At 48.6% G+C, this 22,973-nt stretch overlaps 4 protein-coding genes across 4 annotated transcripts; 3 read left to right on the forward strand and 1 right to left on the reverse strand.

Moving 5' to 3' along the window:
- Positions 1-3,586: 3,586 nt before the first annotated feature.
- On the forward strand, positions 3,587-7,467 carry LAJ45_07371 (uncharacterized protein; the record flags this gene model as incomplete). The annotated part of the gene is made up of 7 exons (XM_046116929.1): positions 3,587-3,589; positions 3,720-4,544; positions 4,610-4,753; positions 4,810-4,880; positions 4,951-5,407; positions 5,480-6,692; positions 6,758-7,467. 7 exons carry the CDS (start codon positions 3,587-3,589, stop codon positions 7,465-7,467), a joined length of 3,423 nt encoding a protein of 1,140 aa, XP_045969964.1.
- Positions 7,468-7,807: 340 nt separating this feature from the next.
- Positions 7,808-8,962, reverse strand: LAJ45_07372 (uncharacterized protein; the record flags this gene model as incomplete). Its single annotated transcript, XM_046116930.1, has 4 exons — positions 7,808-7,812; positions 7,900-8,602; positions 8,681-8,841; positions 8,923-8,962. The coding sequence occupies 4 exons, from the start codon at positions 8,960-8,962 to the stop codon at positions 7,808-7,810; spliced, it is 909 nt and encodes a 302-aa protein (XP_045969965.1).
- A 565-nt stretch (positions 8,963-9,527) lies between these two features.
- LAJ45_07373 (uncharacterized protein) lies at positions 9,528-11,041 on the forward strand (the record flags this gene model as incomplete). The annotated part of the gene is made up of 5 exons (XM_046116931.1): positions 9,528-9,802; positions 9,897-10,645; positions 10,728-10,801; positions 10,872-10,893; positions 10,965-11,041. 5 exons carry the CDS (start codon positions 9,528-9,530, stop codon positions 11,039-11,041), a joined length of 1,197 nt encoding a protein of 398 aa, XP_045969966.1.
- A 2,505-nt stretch (positions 11,042-13,546) lies between these two features.
- Positions 13,547-16,565, forward strand: LAJ45_07374 (uncharacterized protein; the record flags this gene model as incomplete). Its single annotated transcript, XM_046116932.1, has 7 exons — positions 13,547-13,842; positions 13,929-13,999; positions 14,079-14,406; positions 14,465-14,984; positions 15,042-15,533; positions 15,609-15,854; positions 15,921-16,565. 7 exons carry the CDS (start codon positions 13,547-13,549, stop codon positions 16,563-16,565), a joined length of 2,598 nt encoding a protein of 865 aa, XP_045969967.1.
- Between the last annotated feature and the right edge of the window lie 6,408 nt (positions 16,566-22,973).

The following is a 22,973-nucleotide window of genomic DNA, read 5'->3' on the forward strand; positions in this document are numbered from 1 at the left end:
CTGGGCGTTTATTTCAAAACCGAGGTGATGGAAGGGCCGGATGGAGGGGTAGTGTGAGGCTCAAGACTTTTTTTTCTTTCTACTCCTGTCGGTGGGTTGGTGGGGGTATGTTTGACGTTCGCGCTCGCTTCGGTTGCGAGCAAGCTAGAGTAGCTACATCAAGCTATGGTAGAGCCTCAGTTAGGCATGGGCCACCCCCAACCGCTGTCATGGAGGGAAATGATCCTTTTGATACAAGTAGCCCCCATACTAATCAACAAAAACTACATGTCCTTACTGAGGAAAACGACAAAATTGGCAGGTGGTCAAGGACATATCTTCTTGTTCATGTAAGTCTTCCCCCTCCCGCCCCCGGTCTTCTCTTGGTCTGCGGTACCCGAGTGATTGCATGTGCATGCGTGCTTCTCTCTGTTAGAGGCCTCCAATCGGTTCAATGGAAACTTTCGTAACTTTCGTACTCAAGTACTAACTGTTGACGAAATGTACTAAGCTTTTACTAATTTAGAGGTGGTTTATTTGCCCTCCCTATATCTACCTATTAACTTTTGTATTATTAACAACAAGCAAAAATACAGATTTGCTTGTGATACGTGGTTCTCGAAAAAAAAAAAAAAACTCAAAAGAGGGCACCGGTCTTGACTATGAACGAGCATGCGGGGATCTGCAAACCGTCGTCGGAGTGAAATGATAAGATCGCCGATATTTTCCATTACAAGCTAGATCCTCCAATGAACATTGAGATGACGGATGGAAAGATTTCAACAAATCTTATGCTCCCATGTGAGATCTCTGGGCGTACTGCAGTTTCGAAATATATAAGTTGTTACTTTTGACCGCTGGACCCTTAATTGGAGAGTTTAAAGGTCTCCAATTAAGAGTTTCTGTACCCTCGTGCGCTGTCTCAATGCCCCTCCCTCGCTCGCCCCCCGCGGTATAATTGCGGTAGGTAGGTACGCTATGAGAAGAGTTTTTTCTTTCTTTTTTTCGTGTATTTTTTTTGCCTCGCGCGGAAGTCTTCGTACGTAAGGGTGGCGCGGGTGAGTGATTGTTTGAACCGTGGAAGGTTGAGTGATAGTGGCCTGATGTTTTATCCCTAAACCCACAGGTACCTCCTACAACCTGCTAAACCACAACAACATTACAACAACAGCAACCAACTGAACCCGATGAGGTGAAGAACGTGATGCTACTATATCCGCATAGAAGCTTATGTACCACAACTTATGGGTAGCTGAATCTTCCTTGAGACATTTGGAGTTGCCAGCCATAGCCTTTTTTGCTTTCTGAAAGGTCGGATGAGCGGAAACGTCAAGACATGTCGGATTGGTGGTTCAAGCATAAATCCTTTGTAATGATTGGACCCTTGTAGTTAACTACAATAAGCTATCTGGTCTCCACATTATTACAAGATTCATGACTGAAACAGGGACCATGAATGTGCTTCTGTCGGGTATGTACTCGTAGTTTTTTGGCATTTCCGGACTGGGGTGTAAATCGTGCTTGACAACCATATTTGGTATGCAGACCCAGTCCAGTCCGGAAACGCCAAAAAACTACGAGTAGATAGTAGGAGGAAGGGGTTTTGAAAAGCTACATCATACAAGTACCTACAAGTACTAGCTCGAAAGGCAATAAACAGAGAACTTAGCTGGCCCTTACCCTGAGCCCCAAGCCCCATATCTTCGGGCCGCGCCGAATGACACGGAAACTACCGCTGGTGCCTTGGTTTGGTACGGAGGATCCCAGCTCACACAAGGATCATGGCCATGTAGGTATCGGTATCTCATCTACCCTACGGTACATGTAGGTACATGTACTCAGTTTCCCTCACCCCCCCCCCCCTTCTTCCTTTGATTGCCTCCCAAGAAACCTCTCTCTTTCAGCAGCATCTGAAAGCTCTAATGGTGCGCGGCGCAGCTTCCAATTGTTGGCGCTAGCAGCACGGAATGGTACAAATGGCAAGCTGCATACATACATGCTACCTACATGTATCTACCTCCCGGTAGTAGTCTCGCAGGGAACGGCAGTCGTTGAACGTATCTCTTCGGCCTTCTTCTCAATCACTCGGCAATTTCGTGGGGCCTTAAGAAAGCTGTTTTATATGTCTCTGTCTGTAGGCTGTAGGTAGGGTGTGTAGGTATGCATTTTAATTCATGTATGTAGCTACATTGAGGTGCTCCTCGTGATTGCGGAGGATCATATTGTAATCATCTTGTCTTGCTGCTTGGTGCTGCTGCTACTGGTGTTCGTCGTACTGTCTATGGGTGTGTCTTTTATTTTGTTTGTTTGTGTGGTGAGATAGGATAGATGTGCGATACCACCGCAATTGCAGTACCAGTATGTAACAAAAAGTGTTGGGGGGGGGTGGTGGTGGTGGTGGTGGGAGGGAGGGGGGGGATTTGCTTCTCAGTTCGATCAAATCGATGTCGGCCGGAGCATCCGTGCGGCTTCTACTGCCTCATTCGGACCGCCGGGTGAGTAGGCACTTGGTTGACAGAGAGAGAAATTTGTTCTGTCTATTGCCGGGTGTTTTTGGAGAGAAGTTGTAGAGAGGTCTAGAGATCTCAAGAGAAAGAGGAGAATGGAGGTGAGGGAGGTGATGGTGGTGGGGTGGGGTACATAGAGAGAAACATTAGACAGAGACATACAGACAGACGTTCCTCAAAATTCTGTGTTCTGTCTGCTTCCTGCGCACATACTGTAGGCACTGTACTGCTGTATCTTTAGAACCACTCACTCGCTGCAGTGTTCAGCCCAATACACACCCTACATACACCCACATCACGTACGGTCGTACCGCACAGACGGTGACAGAACTGAGGAAATAAAAAAAAGGCAGCCCAGGAGACCACATACAACCAACATCTTTCCTTTTTTTGCGCCAGCACTTCCTATTGCATCCCTAGCCCATTCTGTTCTCTCTACCGAACGAAGCTTTCTTCTGGGTCCTACTATTTAATAGTTGTCCTTATTATATTATTATTTACAGTCTGTTGGGTACATACATTACATACATTGCAGGCCTACCTACTTCTCCATCCATCCATACAGAGAGAGAGAGACATCTCGGGTTTATTCTTTTCTCCACTCTCTTCTTTCTCTTGCTCTACACTTTCTAAACCTTTGCAATTTGGCGTTCCTCCTCCAATACGCACCCCCCCTTCTCTCTCCCTATTACCACCACCACCCTGTTTCCTCGGGCTGAACAACCCAACACCCCTCAAAAAAGAGAATTCAAAGAAGGAAAAAAAAAAGAAAAAAAAAAAGAGGCAAAAAAAAAGAAGCCTAGAATAAAATAGAAATCCCACCGTCGTCGTTGCCTTCTTCACAGTCACCTTCAACAACCACAACTCCCCATCACCACCTTAATCTACAGAATTGACCACAGCCTTACTTCGCGAAGGTCTCTTTAAACCTGTCCCAGCCACAACCGCATTAACTTCCTCCCATCAATTATTTTACTGCCTACAAACAAAAATCCAACTGAAGCTAGCTAGCTGTTACCCGGCGCTGATAGAGCGCACCTCCGTTAATACGGACAGTGTCCTAATTCTCATGCCTCTTTTTGTCCTGCGTTAAGTTACTTATGGTAATATTTTCACAGCTTTCCTTTTTCCGTTCCTCCCCTCTCCCTTCGTTACACGGGGGCGTTTTTTGGTTTTATTTGGCGTTGTTGGTGTTGCAAAAAAAAAAAAGCTCTCTTCTCTGACTCCTCTTAGTTTTGGGCTCTGATATCGCCATTTAGACACACAGCGGAGCCGCCGCGACTCTCCTCATCCTCTCCGCTACGGGCATTCTTCCAGCGCCATGGCGAAACGGTAGCCAGGCATCCGATCGTTTCCATTGTCACCTCCGTGGTGTTCGCTGTTGTGCTATGTTACCCTTTCCCGATCCTCTACTCAACAACAGCTCCCGGACTGCCTTCCGTGCCTCATCATGTCTGGACCTCCGCGAGGCCCTTCTCGAGTTCGTACACGGTGCCCGACATTGGAATCAAGCAGGTGTGGGTGCAGGGGTCATACATGGATGCGCTCAACAAAGATGTTCTGGAGGAAGCGTTGAGGATTCAGCAGCTGTTGTTGGGGCCAGAAACTTCTTGTAATTCGTTCTCGGAGGAGGGATACTTTAATGAGATGATTTCGAAACCGACTAGCATCTCGGCATTGGATAGGGAGAGGAATAAGAGTTCTGAGAGAATGCAGGATGGCATGTTTCTACACTCGCCTCTGCTATACTGGAATTGCTCGCTGGAAGCCATTCAGAATGACCCTAATCTACTACAAACCGTAAATCAGGGTCCCAGTCGCCGTTCAGCAGCCAATGTGACGTTGCGGTGGGGATCTGTGTTTGCCGGGAAGAGATTCCATCACCAGGAGTTGGTCGGGGCAGACGCTTTGGTTATCAGTATGTTTTATCAGCTAGATTCGCCAGTGGGGGAGATGTGGGACCGGCAGGCGGAGCTTTTGGCAAAAGGCGCAGAAACACATCAGAGATATCAGGTGTATCCGAGCGACGGGAAAGAAAGGGGAAACACTTTATACGAGGTTTGTCGATTATCTCAAACCAGGGAGGAAGGGCAATGTTTTATTGACAATGGGGAATCACGTAGTTCCGGTTTCAACTAATGAGCAGGTTGGACAATATTATGCTGGCTGGATGCTATTTTTTCACTTTGGCATATCTCGTTATGTCCTTGAAAGGCTTAAGGGCCGTGAAATCGAGGTTGGGCCTCATTGCCACTGTTTTAACACAGGTAACTACTTTTGAGGTCGGGGTTGGAGGCAGCAAAAGCGCTAACTAGGCTTTCAGATAGGCTTTTCTATCATGTCCAGTTTTACGATATTGGCCTTCTTCAAGGTACCCGTGTCTCACGTGCCGAGGTATGATTCGTGTTCAGTTCTAAACATCCAACAAAATTATTTAATTTACCCGTATTAACCGGTTGCTTAGAGAGTTCTTTCCGTTCGTCGTTATTGTCATTGGACTAGAGAACATGTTTCGTCTCATCAACGCAGTGCTAGAAACACCGGCAGAACAGCCTACAACAAACCGCATTGCTATCGCTCTCGGCGAGGTCGGGTTTCTCTCAACGGTAGCTGTAGGAACAGATCTTGGCCTGTTGTTAATCATTGGTCATTTTTCTGTGCCGGCCGTCCGGGAATTTTGCACATTTGCAGGGGTGGCCCTGATTATGGATTTTGTCTTGCACTTGACGTACTTTCTAGCTGTTTTGAGTGTTGATGTACGGCGTCTTGAATTACAAGATTCGCTCGATTGTATGAGCTTTAGTGATGACCATGACAGCAAAGACCCCTGGGAAGATCCACCTAATGAGAATGATTCATTTCTCAGGCTTGTCGTGAAAGGTGCACTGCCTGTGAGCACAAGAATTGCTGGCTCGGCGATTGTAATACTTTCCGTCTCTTGCAACTGTTTTCTTCTTTCCTTCTTTCTATCTAGGGCTAACATTTCTTTGTAGATGATTTGCTTCCTTGTGATACTCAACATGCACTTCTTGGAGAACCAGTCCCCCCTACGCACATTTAGGTCATTGGTCGAGATGTTCACGAGTACCCTGAGTGGGAGCCTGGAAAACGTGGCTAGAAGCCAGGTGGCCACCATGCCAAAGAATGTGGCTAGAACACCCACATCTTGGCTGAGGTTACAGGATCAACTTACCGGCAAAGAACTAATACGAATTGTTAAGCCTGGGGCGTATAGGATGGTTGCTAAAGTTTATAACCCGATATTTTGCGTCGTTAGCGGCTCGAATCGATCGAAGATACCCGGCCTGTTACAAAATCTTGCGAGCATGATTGATCTGGAAACAGTCGCCAAACATTTCCAGGGATTTCTTTTGACTATAGTTTTAGTGGTGGCTGGTGTGACGATATTGATGAACTATCTTCTCATAAAGTACATCGCAGATGACATGTCCGACGGTGGAACAGAGAACGAAGGACCTTTATTAACCTGTCAAACTTTGTATGAAGGACACTCATTGGATGTAGTGATGCTCGCAGCTTCAACAAGAGGGGTGGTGGTATCGGTTGGACTTGATAGGAGGATTGTGGTCTGGAAATTGAAGCCGAGGGAGCAGGTTCCGTCAAAAGATATCATTCGCCCAACCTGCGCCGAGCATTCCCTATGGCCCGTAATGGCCATCGCATTGGACGAAAAAGGAGAGTGGCTTGCTATCGCACCAAGGGTAGGGATGATATCGATATGGCATGTTGGAGAATCGACCTTCAAGGGCTCAGTAGCGATCGATTTGGCAGGGCAACAGCCAGCGGCATTTTTCTTTGAGTCATCAAAGCATGGTGATGCAGTAGACCGGGGGCCATCATTGATTATTCTAAGGCAGAACGGGTGGCTTTCAGAAATCTGCATCAAAACTGGGCAATGCATCCAACATCGAATATGTACTGGTGTGGTGGTTTCGTCGTCGCATGGGGTTTTCACGCCAAGAACGCCGTTGAGGATCGTCACAGCCTGCCAAAAAGCGAGAATCTTTGTGACATCAAAGTCTGGAGGAGAGTGGAACTCGAGGCAGCTCAATCTATTGGGGCAGCCTTGGTCACATCCATCGCTGGAGGCGGGAGTCGATGCCACCACGGTTTTGCCGTTGTCAGCACTGGGGATGATTGTCGTTTCTAGATCCTGTAGCGTGGATCTTGTGGATCTTGTGTCAGGTATGTAGTGCTAATGCGGAGAAGCGCAGGTTTATGCGGTTTTTTTTTTCTAACATTGACTGCAGGAAGTGTTGTTCGAACATTCCAGACAGGACAGTTCAAGTCCGGCTCATTAAGGGCCTTCCATGCTAAACGACGGACGTGCCTATACTGCGGATGTCCTGCTGTGCTCTCGTTCTCCATCGCCTACACGGAAAAGGAATCAGGCATGTTCATTATGCACACTTTCTTCTCGTCACGGGGAAAGATGCGGGATGTTTGTCTGCGAGCTGAGCGTGATAGAAGAGAACGCAAGTGCTTCGGTTTCGAAACTGTTGGGGAGACAACGCATTGGCTCGAAAACGTTGAAGGCTGGGAACCGACAAACTTGAACATGGTTACCGGAATCCGGCGGCGAGAGGCTCCCCAGGAGGACCAATCATCTGACGACCACGATACCTGCTCTTCCTCATCACAAGCGTACAGCCTACGCAGACGCAAGCAGATGCAGAGAAGATCCAGTACCGAGGATGAGGACGAGTGGGAAGCGTGGACCATGCATGCAGACGGCGTTGTCACATCATATCCACTATCCTACAAGAATGGGGGCAACAATGACGATTCGTTACTTGTGAGCACAGCCGGTCCCGTGTGTCGTGTTGGGCAGAGGTCAGTGGCCGTCGGCTTCGGGAACACAGTAAAGGTTCTGCTTGTTGGAAACGAACGCTACCAGGATGAAGAAGACGACGATTTGTACCAAATTTCACGCAAACCACGCAATTACCGACGCCAATGACCTTGTGAGCGGACACCCTGTTCATTTTCACGGCATATCTTTTTTCTCTCTCTTTTTTTGATTCTTTGGGGGGTTTTCTTTATTTCTTTATATCGTTTCTTTCTTAACTCCCTATCTCTCTTCTCAACGATACCTATTTTGCGACCCCTCTAGGACTCATATCTGTTGCGTCGCATTGCAAAATCCGCCTTTTTTTCTCTCTTTTTCTTTCTTTCTCTTGTCTCTTCCTCTTCCGGTTTTATCTCTGTCATGTACGCGGCTCTCGCAGCTAATGCTGGTGGGAGCCTGTTTGGTATCTTTTTTTTATCTATAGGGGTTAAATGGAGTTGGGTGGGATTCGTCATTCTAAGAATGGAATAAAAAAAAGACTTGTTAAATCGCTCGATCAATAGTGACTGTGCACATCTCTGACCATTCTCATTCACGGCTTACCTTTGACTTTCCCCCCCTCCTTTGCCTCGCTCTCCCTCTTCTCGCGCCTCAACCGCTGCCTCTTCGCCCTCTTATACTCCCTCACCGCCTCCTCCTTCCTCCTCTTCTCCCGCTCAATAATCTCCTCAAACCTCCTCGTCAGCGCCACCGCCCGCTCCTCAGCAGTCCACATCCGCGCCTTCACCTCCTTCCACGCCGCGTCCGCCTCCCGCCCAAACATCGCGCCCCCATCATCCCCCTCCTCGAACCCCACCTCCGCCCTCAACAACCGATCAAACGCGTCCTCCTCCCGCCCAACAACAACATGCTCCTCCAGCACCTCGGCAAGATCCATCCGCTGCTGTCGCTTAATGATCTTGCGCTTGATCGTCATATCCATGGCCGCGCTCTGCCCCCTCCCCGGCCGCCGGAACACGGGGAACGCGGACGAGCTCCCGAGATTTGGTATGCCGCGGCGATGGATTGCGGCGTGGTGTTGCCACCGCTCGCGTGCGACGGGGTCGGTCTGGGCCGCGAGACGCTTGAGACGCTTAAGGCGGGTGGTGGGCGGGGTGGGCGGTGGGAAGGTGGGGGGTGGCCGGGAGGGCGCGGTGGAGAGGGCTTTTTGCGTGCGCTTGAGGGCGCGGTGGGAGTGTAGTTGTTGTAGGAGTTCGCCGGTGTGCGTGGGGTGGCCGGTGGCGGCGTGGCGGAAGAGCGTTTCGGTCTGGTGGGGGGTTAGTGGGGTGGTGGGAACGGGGGGGGGAGGGGGGAGGGGGAAGGGGGAAGAGAGGGAGGGAGGTACCTCGTAGGTGGACTTGAGGGCGGCGCGGATGTTGGTCAGGCCTTGGATAGTGCGGCCTTTGCGGAAGCCTTTGGTGATGGCTATGTGTGCGTGGTTCTTGATGGCTTTGGAGAAGGGGAGATGCTTGGTGTGCTTTAGGAGGGCTTTGTACAGCGCGAGGCCTGAGGGGGGCGGTGGGCGGGTTTGTGTTAGCGGGGTGGGAGTAGATCAGGGTGGAAGAGAGAGAGAGGATGGAGGGTTACAGGCGGATCTGTGGGCGCTGATTTTGTGGAAGTTTGGCATTGTCTCTGGTGTGGTGGTATTAGGTGGGTATGTTGTGTGTATTGGATGTATTGTATTGTATTGCGGGTGTTGATTGAATTTATAGTGTGTATTGTATTGGGTGCAAGTAATGTTAGAGGGTGAATGATTAAAACAGCATGAAAAACCGTGCAGTGTCTCCCGCCTGTTTGAAATGCTGCTGCAGTCGAGGGAGGGTGAATGATTGGCACGACAAGAAAAGAGGGTCAGGCGAGTTTCGACGTCCGCGCGAGCCAATCCAATCCCAGCACCAAGGGAGCCTCACTCGTGCCCCGATCCGGGTAACCACACCACGCAGAGGATTTGAAGATATCGAGATCTAGAATTAACCCGTAATTCAGACGTCGACTGGGGATTCCCAAGCAATCCCGAACTGTCTGCGCACTCCAGCTAGCCACAGAGCTACATACCGGTCCTGTAATTGGTGAGGAAGTTTTGTTATGAGTGTCTACTGCAATTGAGCCTCTCCCCCCACTACTGGCACACCCCACTACAAGAAACACAATTGAGCAGAAACTAACCGGCAGAGACACGCAGGCCACGCATAATGATCCAGCCCATGTCGCTCTCGCGGCTGCTGCTGCGGCAGCAGCCATTAGGGAGCAGCAGCCTCCTCACGCAGCGCCTGCCCCTCGCGCTCCCCAGTCTCGCAACCACCGCACTCCGCTTCGCATCCACCCGCGTGCGCACGCGCAAGCCGCCCACACCCGCCCTCGAGGCCGCCGAAGACCTCGTGGAAGAGGAGGCGCCGCAGGAGGTCGGTTGGCGCTCACAGATGGTTGCAGCCGTTGACCGCAGCGGCATGGGGAAGAGTTTCCGCATGTATGTTCTACACTACCGTTTCCCTCTCTCTTATGATAGAAATATGTGTGCTATATATATGGGGGGACTAATAATGGGGGGCACACACACACAGGCGCACCTACAAGCCGCGCACCCCCGGTCTCCGCCACCTCAAGCGGCCCGTCGAGGACCACATCTGGAAATACGGGCCCCACCGGCCCCTCACCTTTGTCAAAGTCGGGCACGCAAAGGGCGGGCGCAACAACAGCGGGCGCGTGACCGTGCGCCACCGTGGTGGTGGTCACCGCCGCCGCATCCGTACCGTCGACTTCCACCGCCTCGACCCGGGCCCGCAGCTCGTCGACCGTATCGAGAAGGACCCCGGCCGCTCCGGCCACATCGCCCTCGTCACCAACGTCGCCTCGGGCAAGAAGACATACATCTTGGCCGCCGATGGCGTGCGCGCCGGCGACACGGTCCAGAGCTACATGGACGGCGTGCCGCCGGAGCTGATGGAGGAGATGGGCGGGAAGATTGATCCGGGTATCTTGGCGGCGAAGACGTGCTGGAAGGGGAATTGTCTCCCGCTACATATGGTGCCAGTGGGGAGCATTGTGCATGCGGTGGGGTCGAAGGCGAGGGGTCCCGCTGTGTTTTGTCGCTCGGCGGGTACGTATGCGAGTATTGTGAGCAAGGACGAGAGGACGAGGACTGTCATTCTGAAGTTGCAGAGCGGAGAGGTGAGGAGGGTGAGTAAGTGGGCGCCGGCCACGATTGGGATCGTGAGTAATCCCACGTGGCAGCATCGGCAGCTGGGGAAGGCCGGGAGGAGCAGGTGGTTGAATATCAGGCCGACGGTGCGTGGTGTGGCGATGAATGCGGGTATGTAGTGCAGTCTCCTTTAATTGGGGAGGTAGTGGCAGTAGTGGAAGTGGTGATATACTAACTATGTGGGGGCGGGCAGCGGACCATCCTCACGGTGGTGGACGAGGTAAGAGTAAGGGTAATAGACATCCAGTCTCGCCTTGGGGTATTCCCGTAAGTTTTCTCTACAATCCTATCATTACCACCTCTCTCTCTAGTACCTACTAACCGCCCAACCCTCCAGACGAAATCCGGCTACAAGACTCGTGAGCCCCCCGCTCTCCCCCATAACTTCCCTTCCCTCCCCCCTTCTACTACTACTAACAAATCCTCGCAGGCCGACCCAAGAAGGTCAACAAGTACGTCGTCACCCCCCGTCCCCGCAACCACGGAAAGAGAAGGGCCAAGAAATAGACACCTCCCCATGCACGTCCCCCATCTTCCCCCGACTTCCCCGCCCCTGCTTGCTGCGTTTGTATATATACTATTTTTCTTCCTCTATTTCAAAAAAAAAAAAAAAGGTATATATTACTATTCTTTTTTCTCTCGTTCTACCCCCTGCAGCAAAAAATAAGAATAAACCGGTAGCCTCCGATCCCCCAGACAGAAAAAAAAAATTTATACCTGTATGTACAGCTAGTAGATAATTGTAAGCGCGGACCGTACAGGAACAAGAACAAGAGTAACCCCGTGCCATGCCATATATGACGTTGGCTTGGTGTGGGTTAGAGTAGCTGGTTTCGTTGATTATGTAGCTTGTTTAGTACAGTCGAGCAGAGGATACATAAGGATAAGGCAAGCTCACCCATCCACACAATCACCCATCCGCCGTGCCATGCCATCCGCCTAGTTTGGTTCGCAATCTGTAAGACTCAGAACCCCCCCCCCCTTGTAGACTCTATATCTGCATCCTACTTTACTCCCACATCATCCATCCCATCCGGGGTTTCTCGGCAGCCAGTGCAGTGCAGTGCAGCGCAGCGCAGAAACGTCGGTGCTTTGCTTCAAGTAACTCTCCATACATACATACCATTTCGATCCACCTGCCTGATTACTCTCCCCTCCTCCCCTCCTGCCCTGCCCTGTCCTATCCTCCGCTGCTACTGCTACTACTACTACTACTACTACTACTCCTCAGTACAAATCTCCAATCCCATCTACCAGCCCCCACCCACAACCCACACCCCCGGGCAGCGGTGAGTATAATAGCGTATGTATGTATGTAGTGAGTACACCCTCCCCGACGCCGGAAGCAATGAGTACACACAGGTCCGTTCGCTGCTGCCCTCTCCTTCTCCGGTGATTAAGCTTCAGGCACAGGGGGGAAGCAGATTATTAAGTTAAGTTGCGAGGCGCAGTCGGTACCGACGGATGTGTGTTTCTCTTTTTTTGTTCGTATTTTGCTGGAGTACGTATTCTGAATTATTTACTCTGCCTGTTTAAGACGGGACGGTGGTTTTAATAAGATCGGAGCCCAACCCAACCAACCAACCACACGACAGTGCGCACTAGAGCACTACTCTAGGCATAGAAGTAGAGGACCCTGAAGCAAAACCAAACCAAACCAGTTCCGCAAAGGCAAAATGCACTATATACCATAAAACGGGCACCCACCATTGCTGCTGCTGCACTGTACTCACCAGCCCCTGTGCGACATAACATGCCCCCCCTCCTCTCCTCTCAGGATGAAACCCGATCAATTACTTCCCCATCTGCGCTGTAATCTAGAATGTTCCTTCATCGATTAACAACCACAAACCGGGGGGGTAGATACTGAGTATTAAGTGGGAGGATGGAGTGAGAGAGGGGGGAGCATGCGCGTTCACTCTCGCCCACTCAAACACACAGCCTCGCAGTAGAGTGGTAGAAGAATGATGCCATGCAATGCTAGTTAAGTACTCTATCTCCATGGATGGTACTATCTACCTACAACTCTAGATCCATCAGAAAGATGTAGACAGGCAGGTAGGCGGGTAAGTATCATATCGCCAGCCAAAGCTGCGATGCACACCCAGAGTCGTCTGCTCGTTAGGTCTGGTTGGGAATAGTTACAGAAGAAGCTTTTCTGTTCTTTCCTCTCTGCCTATCTACATCTAGGCCTGTTAAGTACATGTAGTAGTGAGTAGAGGATGATTAGAATTACAATCATTGCTCCTCCCTCCTCCTCCTCACACTCTCACTCTCACTCCCTGAACCCTTCAGCCCATTGATGCTTCTTTTACGCCTCCTCGCATCCCCCCCTCCCTCTTCTCCCTCTCGATCCCTCACCCACTCGACTCGCTCTCTTGATAATTCTCGGGCCACATCCCGAATCCTCTTCTTTCCTTTCCTTTCCCTTCCCCCTTCTTCCTGTATTCATACTCTACATTGCATACATTAAACTCCCATACCGTCCCAATAAACGCTTTGTGCACCCACCAGTGACTCAGTTTGCGTGAATTCGCTTGCGTTGCCCTGTCCTGCCCCCCTCCACCCCCGGACTCTCGGACACCCTCAAGCCCGAGTCGACATCAGGTTCGCCCGTCGCCGCTCGCAACCCTTCCTTCGTACCTTAAACCAACCGGAACGGCACCAGGAAACCAAGCACCACCGAACCAAGCAGCCCGGCTCCATCCATCTGCCCAGCTGCCTGCCTACACGGTTCATTGATAGTGGAGTAGAGTAGACGCTGCACTCCTGCACACACTATTGCCGCTACTACTCCTACTATTAACCTTCTACTGCTACTATTACTACTATATTACCTACTTGACAGCCACTCCCCCACCCCACCGCCACCACTCTCCCCCGGACTAATCCAACTATCCGCGCCGAAGGAAAAAAAAAAGACCTTTCAGTGATTTCTAAATAAAAATTAAAAAAGTAACAAGCAAGACAGCTCAAACCACAGCTACCCACCGGGCCTACCCGCCCGATCGAATGAACGCTAGCCCCCAGCTTCCCGGCGCCAGTTTCGACTTCTCGGAAAAGTTCAACAACTTTGCTGACATGAGTAGCATGTCTGCGCAAACACCCAGTTCAAACGGTGGGAGTAATAATGCCAGTCCTGCATCTGTAGGAGGGGATAACAATCATAGTAATAGTGGAACGGCCTCGGCAGCGCCGGAAGTCCCAAGGCCGAAAAGGATAGCTTGTGTCGTGTGTAGGAAGAGGAAGCTCCGGTGCGATGGCTCAAAGCCTAGTTGCGGGACGTGTTCGAGGTTGGGCCATGAATGGTGCGCTTTTCTCAGTTTTCTTCTGTGGCTTTTGATTTTTATAGGAGCTGTTACTGCTGTGCGGATGTTGACGGCGGTGATTGTAGTGCATATGATGAGATAAGGCGAAAGAGCGGCCCCAAGAGAGGATACGTCAAAGCGCTAGAAGCCCGTCTTGGTATGTTGCTCTATGTACCCGATGATCTCCTCCTCGGCGATTTGAGTCTGTCTTGTCTCAGTTCTAACACCGGCCGAAGCTCAGGTAGAAACATTGCTTAAGGAAAATACGACCCCGGAACCACCGGCGACAGTGACCAACTCTTTCGTACCCCACCTAGTCAACCCTCCTCAGGTTTACGGCGGCAATGGTATCCCTAATAGAGGTGACGGTGGTATGCTGAATATGTCGGAGCGATATTACGTTGGAGCTTCCCCGGGACAAGGCCCATTTGATGCAGGGTCGGGCATGCTAGATATACCGATGCCCGTACCGACCAACATCTTGGAAGAGCCTCAGTTACAGTGGGATCTGATTTCGATGGGGTTTGAGGAGGCGCTGCCGGAGCAGTCGGTTATTGATTCGCTGTATGTGGGCTTCCATCCTACAGTCCACACACATACACTGACCACCCCACCTTCAAAGACACCGGACCTACTTCGATAAGATACACCCATGCGTGCCAGTAATCCATAAAGGACGCTACCTTGCCAGTCTTGCCATGGGCCCCACCCAGCGGCCGCCCATTTGCCTGCGGTACGCCATCTGGACGATGGCCGCATCCGTTTCCGACGAGCACTCGCACCGACAAGAGTCTCTCTACAAACGTGCGCGCAAAGCCATTGAGGAAACGGAGCTGCGAGGCCATGGCGAGGCCATCATATCTGTGGCTTGCTCGCAGACCTGGAGCTTGATTGCCTGCTACGAGTTCAAGCTAATGTATTTCCCACGGGCGTGGCTGTCAACGGGGAGGGCGGTGCGGCTGGCGCAGATGATGGGAATGCACAGACTTGATGGGGTGGGTCTGGATGTCAAACAGTGTTTGCCGGCGCCGAAGGATTGGTGCGAGAGGGAGGAGCGCAGAAGGACGTTTTGGGTCGCATTCTGTATCGATCGGTATGCGAGTATCGGGACGGGCTGGCCCATGACCGTAGAGGAGAAAGATGTGAGTGGAGCAGAGTTTTTCTAAATCTACTCATCAACGGTGCTAATAATTCCACAGATTTTAACAAACCTCCCGTCAACGGAGGAGGCATACGAACAAGGTCGGCAAGAGCCGGGATTATCTCTAAAGGAGGCCATGACGGCTGATGGAGCGTCGAAATTGTCGCCGTACGGCGGCGTCTGTTTGATGGCCTGTCTTTTTGGAAGAAACCTCATTCATTTGCATCGACCTGATGCGGACGATGCGGACGGCGACATTAACGGGGCTTTCTGGACACGCCATAGAAATATGGATAATGTTCTTTCAAATATCAAGCTTTCGCTTCCTGCCCAATTCCGCCTTCCCAGTGGGATGAACGATCCCAATATTGTGTTTACTAATATGAACATCCACACCTCAACTATTTGCTTACATCAGGCTGCAATCTTCAAGGCGGATAAGAACAGAATGTCGCCTTCGGTATCATCTGATAGTAAGATTAGGTGTATAACTGCCGCTGCGGAGATTGCGTCGATCATGAGGATGGTTTGCCATCTTGACTTATCAGGGGTAAGTCTCTAATATTCCAAACTCCGGCCTGCCTGGGGGAAACAATTCGGGAGCTCATGAGGTATCAATTTCCAGATGAACCCATTCATTTCCTTTTGCCTCTACGTTGCTGCCCGCGTCTTCGTACAATACTTGAAATCCCGTCCCCGCGACGAGCAAGTCCGCGCATCTCTCCAGTTCCTCCTGACTGCAATGGGTCACCTGAAGAAAAAGAACCCATTGACAGAGTCCTTCCTCGTCCAGCTTGACGTTGACCTAACAGGCTCAATGGACACACCGGAGAACGTTAACAGGTTTCCGTACAGCCTCAAGAAGGGCCAGGTAAGTTCGGGCGTCTAACATAAGCTCATTTACGGGTTGCAACTAATGTGCTGAAACACTTAGCAGCCAGAGATCTATCCCGGTGGTTGCGATGGCTGCACTGCCATGATGCCAGAGGTATCAGACGATATTATCACCTCCGATCTCGCCCAGAACTGTCCATGTATGTCGGGCGACCTACGAACGCTGATCGAGCAGCACGCGCGGATGGGCCCACCCACCGCAAGTGTTGTCCACGAGCTCCAGGGGAAATTGCCAAATGTCTGCCAGTGCATGACTCCCGAGGTCAGGCTGTTTATAGAGACATGTGCAAATAAAGGAAACATGCTGCCGGACTATAATTTGAACAATAGTAATAGTAATAGTCAGCATTCGTCGCATCATAATATCAATTCAGATAATGGGCAGTCGCCGGCGTCGATGGATTTATCCGATAATTCGCAGGGCGTTACGCCCAGCTCGCAAGGTGTTACGCCGAGCTCGCATGCGACACCGAATCAGATGGGATCCGCATCGGGGTATTCGCCCATTGGCTTTTCTGATATGAGCCAAATGCAAGATCTAAATGGGAGCCAGTATAGTATCCCAAAGAATGATTGGGATGCGGAGCTATTAGGGTTAGAACAGTTTGATGACCAGCTTGGGGATTTGGCGGGTCAGAATTATAGTGAATTTTTTATGGAGGCGTCGACGCTGATGAGGGAGCACTAATAAGTCTGCGGATTGGGCTGGGAGATTGGAGTTTTTTTCTTTTTTTTTTTTTTTTTTTTTTACCTTCCCTCCTTTTTTTTAATTCATCGTAAAAGGTATTTTCTTATCTTCATTCTTATTTTAGTTTGGCGGTGGTACTGAGGTACGGATATATTGGTTTAAAGGTTTTGTTTCGTTTCCTTCGGATCTTTTTCTTTCTTTTTATGGGGTTTATTTGCATGCGTTTCGTTTCCGTCATCATTTTTTTTTATCCGTTTGACGTATATCCAGTGAGTCCACGGGAGAGAGGGCTACTGTCAGTTGAGAGACGGTCTCACCTCTTATTTTTCTTGTTTAGCTCTTTTCCCGCCCTTTTTCTCCCCTCCATTCCCATACCAAAACCCCTTCTCCCCTCTCGATCTCGGAAGTCGCGAATTAGATCTTGATGTAGATAGTTAATGGCTTTCTCAACGCCTATTGTTGCGGATATCTTGGCTCGACATGTATGTGAATAAGATGAACATATCACGATTCAAGCTTCGTATGCAGCCTAGCCATATGTAAGGAGATATATGATATCGGAAGAAGAGCCTGGAAATGGGTGTGTAAGCAGCCAAACCAATGATATCATATAATGCAAATGTTGCATGATGGCCATTTGGGCCCGGAAGTCCGATGTAAGTGAGGTCAGGTAGAAAATTTTGCTGTTACACTCCCTTTGTATATGGACAGAATTAGCCAAGCCCCACTGTGGAGTTGAGTTGTTGCCTAGGGCAAACATTCACCCATTATAATATAGGTATCATTAAGGCTTTTCAGTTGGTAATTGACTATCCTATAGATGAAAGAGATCGTGATTTTTGTTGCTGCGGCCACAGAGGGAAGAGAGGGGAGGATTAAATTCGGAGAATCTGGTGGCTAAGGCGCAGTAGTAGTGTACTAATAGTGTACTGAAGCCGCTATACCGCAAAAACTCGACAATAAGAAACGGGGCCGGGCTAGAATATATACTGTACTCTCACTAGTTAAAAGCATAGAAATTTACTCTTTCAGCAGTTGTGATTGAGGCTCAACACCCATTCAACAAATAAGAAAGCCGTATTCGCCCTGCGGTCTCAGCCCGGCTCCGTTCCTTATTGTCGAGTTTTTGCGGTATTCCTTACGAGTATCAGTGAAGTGAAGGGTATGAAGTTCATTCAATGTGGTCTTGAGAGGCAGAACCATGTAGAGTAAGTATGTCTATGGTCGGATACTGTGAGTGGATATCAGTTAAACGTTCGGGTGATGCAATCATATAATATCACTCGACAGAGCGTTCGATCGAGGCAACTCAAAAAACTTCCATGATTTGGTGAAAAAAGGTGCTGTCTGTCCTTTTACGCCTAAAAGTGCCTCTTATTGTATTTATAAAACTTCAAAAACCGAAATAGAGCTCTTTTATTACCTCCAAACCGTGGGAAATGTAAATGAGGAACTATCCGTCGGCTTAAGCTTTGGTTGGACCCGGTTATCACAAGCGTCGTTAGACCGTCGGGCCCAAAGACTAATCAACCCGAGTCCAGTCCGGATTGGAGTTCGTCCGACTGAGTGCAATAATATAATGTCAGAATAGGAAATAATTGAATATACCTCTCTAAATCTGCAGGTAGATATATGGTAATAAGCTACTTGTAACTGGTAGCTATATATGTAGCCACATATGCATACGCTTGGTTCTCGCGGGCGTGATGCGGTAATGGAGCTCATATACATCAAATTATGATTTAGATGACTTTCGACCAATCACAAATTCGAAGCAATTGGACTTGCAACCCTCGAATAAATATTTCAGTACTTGACACGCGGGATAATTATTCAGTTTAGATGTTGTTTATCACAGCTGAAGAAACAGACTTGTATTAGCGACTTGATACGTACACCAAGAATTAAATATGCAGGGAGGATTCCTTGCCTCCAATTGAGAGTGAAGTATATCTTACTGGAGCACTATAATAGTCACTCATCTTCCACAGTAAGATAGACTTTCAATTATGCGCTGTTGATATCCCTTAGTTTCATTCCCACCAGTGAAGGTGACACTAGTGTCTTAGTATCGCGGAGGTGGAATACCTTTGCATCTATTGATATTATCACAAGTATGATGCAAAATGATCTTCCGGTGTGCCATGGCCCAATTTCTTTTATCCGGCCCTAACTTCATTTTGTGATAGATCTTGGGCTACTAACGAATTATGTAGTTTGTGCATCCGTCCATTTTCTCTCCGATGAAATGACCCACGCTGATGCCTGTTAAATGCCTATAGTCACTGCTTTTTATTGGTCAATTCTTATTTCTTGAAAGTGGAGTACCATAGATAGCCAGAACTAAGTAGCATTTCTATCAACAGAGCAGGGGCTGGTATATTACGAGACAATGTAGATTCCTCCAATGTCGGCCTAATGTCCGTGAATTCTCGGGGAAGCTGCTGCAACCTTTGATAGTATGATGTGGATTGTAAGAAAGAGCGGTAGTGGGGTTTTATTGGGGTACGTGATGAGTTCTGATAAGAAAAAGTCGGGTTCAGCGAGGTTTTCAACTTACGACACTGCATAGCTAGGTCTAGATCTCCACCCTTGATCTTAGCACAAGGCCTATTGATCTCTGGACGGAAACCGATAAGGTTTGGCACTAGTAAACTAAGTCTCGGTATTAGAGCACAGGGTGTATCCTATACACCCGACAACATAGCTAAAAAAAAAAAAAAGTACTGCATCCTCTCATACATGTACCCAGGGGTGCCGGAAAGTGATGCAACGACTCAATTTACTACTCATGATTTCAACCACATGCAACCCAACTTTGACTTTAACGAAGCAGCGATATATAGTATGTAAAGTAAAGAGAGTATGAAGAACTCATCAATCACATCAAAATGAAAGAAATTACATGTAAGGTGGTTGCGAATTCACTAAGACCTCACACTATATTTCCAAGCCGTTGCATCACTTTTGGGTACCCCTGGGTACATGTATACGTAGTTCTGCACTGCATTGAACTTCACGTTTACTTTATACACTGCCCTTGTTTTACACATTAATCTCATCGATCCCAGAATCTTCTGCTTTAACTCTAGCATCTTGAGCTTAAGCTTTTAATCCTTGTTCTATATAGCATCCGAATATCCAGTACATGAACTTACGTCTGTTCTGTGGTATGGTGAGGAGTACATTTATGATTTATTAGGTCGTGTAGATAAGCATCACAAATAAGATTACTGAATGAATACTTGGGCTAGGACTATTAACTTCTGTTCACAAGGAATATAGCCATCCCACCCACCCATAGGATAAAACTAGCCTAATGCAACATTGGTCTACGGTCAATTCTTCAATGTACAAACCCTCGAAAGATAAGCAGGATTTCATAAACTTAGCAATTATTGTGGTCATAGATCGTCACTCGAATATCGATACCAGACATCTTCCTACATTTTTTTTTCGTTTAATTCATTAATTACATCTTCCTACATGGTGTCAGTAAACATTGCTGTGGTGGTGCAAGATAATTATAAGGGTGGGAGTAGAGTGTCTCAAATCATTATCCTATTGAAATAAAAGCATCCCCCGGAACTAGGAACATAATTCCCATCCCTTCGTCCCATCACAGGCTCTTTTAAGGAGTCTCAATCTGACAGGGCTACATATAATCGATGAACGCTCCTCATTTTAAGTCTCCATGACTCACCACCTTCCCTATGGGATCGGAAGCCATACCTATGGTATGTGTCCTTAAAGTGTCAATTATTCGTAGTTTACCAAATGATGTAATCCTCCATGCTGACGTTGTGAGCCCTGTACATGCCTCAGACGATCAGATCTATCAATCCCGTTAATGAGAAGAGATCCCACTGAGTGAAACGAGAGCGTAGGGCCGGTTTAGCACGCATATAGGTGATAAATATTGTACACAGAATTGGATAGCTAATTCTTTAGTGATGAGACACGAGCCGCTGGTCCATAGACTATATAAGACTCTCTTAATGAAGATCGGTTTGCCAAAAACTATCCCTTAAGCTGTTCCTTAAATGCCGCCAACATAAGACATGTTAACATCAGGCGAGCCTCGCACGCAAGTCACAGAATTGAGACATGGTACTTGGCAAAGTTGGCAGCTTTACAGCATAAGAGATAATAGAAACTGAGCAGGATCTGCAAGCATAGAGTCCTGAGCGCTTCAACAATATAGACAGTAGATCTCGTGTACTCGTAGAAATCTATGCCAATAAAACAATAGAAGAGCGGGGTGTGGTATGGATGAAAGGGAGGGGATAAAGGGCCTCAAAGGTAGAAAATAAACTCACTACATCTACTTAGTGATCAACATCAGCTCTTCTCCGGTGGCGTTGGACGTTGCATACAGTCATGGGATACGTATACTCAACCCAGTAGTGAGACGCAATTCGCTATATACCATGGATCGCGGGCCAGACCGATCGACTGATGCTGGTTATACAGAACTTCCTCTGAGTTTTAAATGCAAAAGATAATTTCATCACCGGACCGACGAACTTTACGAGGAAAAAAGTAGGAACGCAGGAAAACCAAAGTTATATCCGTTTCAAGGCCTAGTATAAATGATTTACCATACGTCCAGGCGATCTATGTTCCAGTTTTTCAAGATTTACGAACTTATTGCTGGGTGACAAAAGTAACCGTGATTTTGCGTAGCAACCAGCAAAAATTGCCCAAATCGACCAACTCCCAAAATCGGTTCTCGAGATTTATACCCAAGGGATAGGTTCTATCAATCTAAGTATTTCTAATTAAACAATCCTTTATTTCATATCTATTATGGTGGTGGAGTTATACTTGTTTCAAGACGCATTCCCATACAAAATCTGGTTGCAATGTAAAATCACGGTTACTTTTGTCACCCAGCTATACATACAGCACCAACCCTTCATCTCCCTAGGCTTACCGTCTATTTCGTTATCCGGTCGAAGTAGCATTTGGTTTCTTAAGATACGGGAGTTTCAGAGTTCACCCCCTCTGCATGGTGGCTTGCTAAGAGTCTTAACGATTCGATTCGTTGGTCGTTGATGGATTAAATAGTGTGCGTGTAAGTCCGGTAACAGCGCCTACATGACAATGTAGCCTAAGCCCCATGTAGGCCTATTGAGCTCAGAAATACAGTCAATGCGCGCCCTACACCTCTCTGTACTTTTATTGTCCTTCCCCCTTCGCCTTCTCCTTCTATCCCTTTGCCCTTTGCTCAGTCGAGTGATAATTCATGATTAATTAGCAATCCACATCGCGGCGGGCGAAGGATCTCGCCGTAAACCAATCATATCAATACTCCATACCTTCTAGACTCGTTTATCTTGTGTGAAATCCTAACCCCACCCTTCCCGACACGAGAGTTCCGAATCGCCCAACCAGGAAAGTGACCACTGCCTCGCGAAAGTTCCCTTCATGGAATATCACTCGATGCCGAGACTTGTCAACTCCCATCTATCATCGGCGCTAGACTTTTTTTTTGGAGGTGAACGAGGTGGTATTACTAGTGGATGTTTTCGTCCTCATCTAACTCCCTCATCCATTCAATCAACTATCATCTTGGAGCCCTAAACATGCCTCTCTCAACAAAAAACCGAGAGGTTAGGACGAGGTCTAAACGGAGCTCCCATGCATGACCACCTCCATACTGGACCAGTCATGTCAGTCACAGTTTACCTACAAGCCAGCAATTTATGTGTAGCTCGGCGTCAACACCCTCACTATCCCCACTATATCAAAAACCACACAACTTCGATACCTCTTATCATGTGAACTACCCCAGTTTCTCACAAACCCCCAACAAAACCAGTATGCACAGCTCAAATGACGTGCGTGCATGAAGTTCTAAAGCATCTGGAAGAGGTACCCTCCCTTCCCCAATAGATGATCGTACCGTTGGCAGTGCAATCTAACGGCTTATTTCCTATCCTCGATGCATGCAGCCGTCGATTCGAGAGCGGTGTGGGGCCGGTCTCCGGGTAGGCGTGCATGCTGAGTACGGAACGACCTCCACCTACAGCTTGGATAATAGAACATAGATACAAGAGTAAAAGAGGACTATGTGTAGTGGGGGTTGTAGGGACCAGAGTGTGGGGTATTGAGGCGAATGTATAGCTTCGTACACTCTACCCCTGCCCCACCCTGCGCACTGCGCACTGCACTCCGCTGGCTAGCGGGCGAATGAGGCTGCGGGCTTCGTATTCAGGCTATTGCTGTTTACAAAACACCATAGAAATACTAGAGGCCGGAGAACAAGCTGTTCTTCCCCGTAACAGGGGCGGATTACCATTCAGTACATGTAGTGTTGACTGACCTTAACGCACCAATCGAATCAGGAGTCAATGATCACACATGCATAAAATCTCGAAAGAGCAATGTCCAGTGATATCAAAG

The sequence above is a fragment of the Morchella importuna genome (genome assembly GCF_003444635.1).
Source record: "Morchella importuna strain M04M26 chromosome Unknown Morimp01GS023, whole genome shotgun sequence".
NCBI lineage: Eukaryota > Fungi > Ascomycota > Pezizomycetes > Pezizales > Morchellaceae > Morchella > Morchella importuna.